At 44.3% G+C, this 4,303-nt stretch overlaps 1 protein-coding gene across 1 annotated transcript; it reads left to right on the top strand.

Moving 5' to 3' along the window:
- The first annotated feature begins 1,005 nt into the window (after positions 1-1,005).
- Positions 1,006-2,202, top strand: LOC107159578 (retrotransposon Gag-like protein 8C). Its single transcript, XM_048796576.1, has one exon. It carries the CDS (start codon positions 1,079-1,081, stop codon positions 1,418-1,420), a length of 342 nt encoding a protein of 113 aa, XP_048652533.1. The 5' UTR covers positions 1,006-1,078; the 3' UTR covers positions 1,421-2,202.
- The last annotated feature ends 2,101 nt before the right edge of the window (positions 2,203-4,303 follow it).

The following is a 4,303-nucleotide window of genomic DNA, read 5'->3' as shown; positions in this document are numbered from 1 at the left end:
ATGTGAGTTTTTATTAGGAACCATATGACACAGAAATTCTTCATGATAGAGAAAATAAAACATGCTTACACAAACATCTGTACATGACTGTTTATAGCCAATTCATTTGTAATTGTCCATACCTGGAAACATGCCAAATATCCTTAACAGGTGAACAGATCACCAAAATATTAATTCCATGGCAGACAGATTGTAAGGCAGCCTTCAACATCCTTAGCATCGGGTCATGCCTTTTGAGTGTTGGTGGGGACTGTGACTTGCTTCTAAAGAATATGGCAAAAGTTGTGAGATGTCACTCTTCTGATTAGGTTACATTGTACATGACTCCATCTTGCAAGCAGAATTCATTTCTGCCTACTGGCCATGAAGGAGCAGGCTGCAGTGTTGTGAACTTCCTATGCACAGTGCAACAAGGCAGAGAACTGCAGCAGCTTTTATAACAAATTAGGAGATTTCTTAACATTCAACCAGCCTTATATTAACACTCATGACACATTATTTTCTGAGTATGCTGCTCAGTATTACATTTGCTAATATTTGAGACTTCCCTATTAATACTGCAAAAGCAACCACAACTGCGGCCAGGGCGTGCCAATACTTCCCAGGTTGTGCGATTCATGAAGAAAATTTGTTCACAGAATTTTGTTCAACTGACGTCTATGGGAAGGTGAGTGAGGGGCTGGGAGGGGTGTGGCGGGAGGTCTCATCAATTTACAGAAGTGAACCCTCCTATGCTTCACTAGCAACGGGCTCCAAACCTGGAAACAAGCACTCACCATACACCCCCAGGTGTCCCGGGTTCCTCCTATTTTCAGACGTCCCCCCCCACGTTAGCATTGGAAAACCTCCGCCCAGTCCCAGTGACACCAACCTCAAATCCCCGCCTTCCTGGCTTGTGCTACGAGTCTGCGCACTGGAGATTATGACCCCTAAGCGAAGCACGTGAAGGCACTGAAGTCCCGCCCCGGCTCCACCCATCCAGGATCTGGAACCCGCCTCCGAGGACACGCGCTTCCGGTGACACTTCTGTGCTGACCTCTACGGAGCCCAGCGGAGCTCACAGAAGCCCAGCGGAGCAATGGACGGTCGAGTGCAGCTGATAAAGGCCCTTCTGGCCCTTCCCATCCGTCCCGCGGCGCGTCGGTGGAGGAACCCGATTCCCTTTCCCGAGACGTTTGACGGCGATACCGACCGGCTCCCCGAGTTCATCGTGCAGACCGGCTCCTACATGTTCGTGGACGACAAGACCTTCTCCAGCGACGCCCTGAAGGTGACGTTCCTCATCACCCGCCTCACGGGCCCGGCCCTGGAGTGGGTGATCCCCTACATCAAGAAGGACAGCCCCCTGCTCAATGATTACCGGGGCTTCCTGGCCGAGATGAAGCGGGTCTTTGGATGGGAGGAGGACGAGGACTTCTAGGCCTGCAGACCCTCGGGCCTATGGCCGGTGCTCTGGGGAGGGTCAGCTGAGCCAGGCGCCCTCCCGCCGCGCCTCCCTCCCCACTCGCTAGCTAGCTCGCTCGCGTCACCGCGGTCTCCCTGCGCTGCTGTCCCCTCCCGCGTAGTGCTTGCCTTTGTTCCAGGAATAGCGCTCCAGGCTCCCGCAGCTGCCGCCACAGGGCCTCGCTCTGGAGCGGGCCCCCGCCCTGTGCTGCCAGCCCAGCCCCTCCCGTGCCCATTCGGACGCTGTCCTGTGCTCCAGCCGCACGCAGGCTGGGCGCCCGTTACACACTGGACACACTACCCACAGCCGGCCGCTGCCCACCACCCCTGCCAGACCACTGGACTGCATCGCGCTCTGCCCACACGCCTGTGCTGCGCTGCCATCGCCTTCCACCACACCCACCAACAGACTGCTGCTCTTGGTGATCTGGTCTCTCCTTGGAGGTACCTGAGCTGGCCACAGCCCGTGGACATTGATTCACACAGCTGGCTGTCCCCATGAAAGGGCCAGCCAGACTGACCTATTCCCTCCCTACTTTCAGAGACCTTGGTAGTCAAATCTGGTCATTCATTTTCTCCTGTGGACCAGTTAGCTTCCCCCAGATTGCAGTTTTCTTCTGAATGTGCAGCTATCTCTCTGATGTGCGTGCTTTTTGTTCAATACTCTAATTCCTGCACTCTTTTCCAGCTCTTCTACACTACCTGTACAAATGTCTTTTCCTTACTTTGAATAAATGACAGACACTAGTTAAAAAGAAATTGAGTCTCAGTAAATTTGCCACCTATCCCTCCCCAGTCCTGTAAATGGGGTCCATTTCCTGTTTAAAAGCTATCTGTCCTGCCATTCAGTGGATGATATTGACTCTTGCATTATAAAACAGAAGATCAAATCCTGTGGTGGTCCCGGGTATAGAAAACTTAACTGACAGCCATCCACTGGTTAATTTGGTAGACTGAGTGGGGGTAGATTGTCACCTGTCACTCACTTTGTAAGGGACACTTTAGAAGTGAATAACCTGTAGGATCATAAGCAACAGTGCTGTTTGTAGCCAAAAATTTGAAGCAACATAAGTGTGATCAGAAGGAAAATGCAGTGATATGTATGTGTATTTACTTTTGCCCTCTTTTTAAACTATGGATAATAATTTTTAATTTACAGAAAGTTTACAAAAATGCTTGGCACAGTGGTGCATACCTGTAATCCCAGCTACCTCTGAGGAAGGATTGCAAATCTAGTTTCAGGCAGGATTGCAAATTCAAAATATCCTGGTCAATTTAGTAAGATTTCATCTCAAAATAAAATTTAGAAAGGGCTGGAGAGGTCAGTGTTAAGCACTTGCCTAGCATGCACGAGGTCCTGGGTTCAATCCATATTACCACATATACTCACAGACAAAAATTACAAAAATAGTTCAAGCAATCCCCATATTCCTTTGTCTCATTTGCTTTTTCTTTTTCCTATCTATATACCTATAAAATACATGTAATGTTTTTTCTGAATCATGAATCATTATGTACATATATGTAAATATAAATGAATATATATATGTTACATATCAACACATATGTATATAATGCTTTTCTGAAGCATTTGCTAGTTCGTTAAAATGATAATGTGTACCTACAAATAAGCTACACCTAAGATAATATTCAATGGTTATATGTCAAATGTTTTCCACAGAGGTAACAAACTGGACAAGATTTTCCACTGTCAGCATTTTTATTCCCAATGTCTTGCAGATCATAATTCAACCAGTCAATAAAATCAAATAATGGGGGCTGGTAATGTAGCTCTGTGGTAGAGCACTTGCCTTACAAGTAGGAGATCCTGGGTTTGATCCATAGTACCACAAAACAAACAAACAAAAATAAAGTATCTTAAGATTGAAAAAGAAAAATAAAAGTCATTGTTTGCATTATTATTGCAAACATAGGAAATACAAGCAGATCTATGAGTAATTAGAAATTATACATGAAGTTAGCAATTCCTCTGTATACAAGATCAATACACAAAAATAAAAAAAAAAAGACAATAACAAGTATTGGTAAAGATGTCGAGAAATTGAGCCCTTATATATTGCTAGGAAAATGATGCAGCCACTTTGGAAAAAGAGCTTGGCAGTTCTTCAAAATGTAGAGAGTTACTATTTACCATTCACCTCACATAGCAATTCTACTCCTAGGTATGAAGAGAATTGGAAATACACAAAAACTTGTGCATGAATGTGCATAGAAGCATTATTCATAATAGCACCAAAATAGAACAACCCCAAACAAAGATGAATACACAAAATGTGGTATCTCCATACAATGGAATATTAGTCAATAAAAGGAATGAAGTACTGATAGGTACTACAAAAGAATGAGCTTTGAAAACATTATGCAAAGTGAAAGAAGTTAATCACAAAACACCACATATTATATGATTCTGCTTATGTGAGATATTCAGAATAAGCAAATGTGTAGATGTAGAAAGTAAATTAGTGGTTACCTGGAGCTAGAGGGAAGGGAAAATGGGGAGGTCAAGGTTTCTTCCTGAGGTAATGGAAATGTTCTAAAATTAAATAATGGTAGTGGTTGCACAAGCTGGGAATATATTAAAAAGCACTAACTTGTATAATTCATTTTATTTTTTCAGTACTGGGAATTGATCACAGGTCCTTACACATGCTAGGCAAGTATTCTACCACTGAGCTACAACTCCAACCCTAACTTTATACTTTAAAAGCTGAATATTACCATGTGTTAGCTTTTCATCACTGTGACCAAAATACTCAACAAGAACAACTTAGAGGAGTAAAATTTATTTTGGATCATGGTTTCAGAGGTTCAATCCATAGTTGGCCTGTTCAGTCTGGGA

The sequence above is a fragment of the Marmota marmota genome, unplaced genomic scaffold (genome assembly GCF_001458135.2).
Source record: "Marmota marmota marmota unplaced genomic scaffold, marMar, whole genome shotgun sequence".
NCBI lineage: Eukaryota > Metazoa > Chordata > Mammalia > Rodentia > Sciuridae > Marmota > Marmota marmota.
This window is presented reverse-complemented; position numbering and strand designations above follow the sequence as displayed.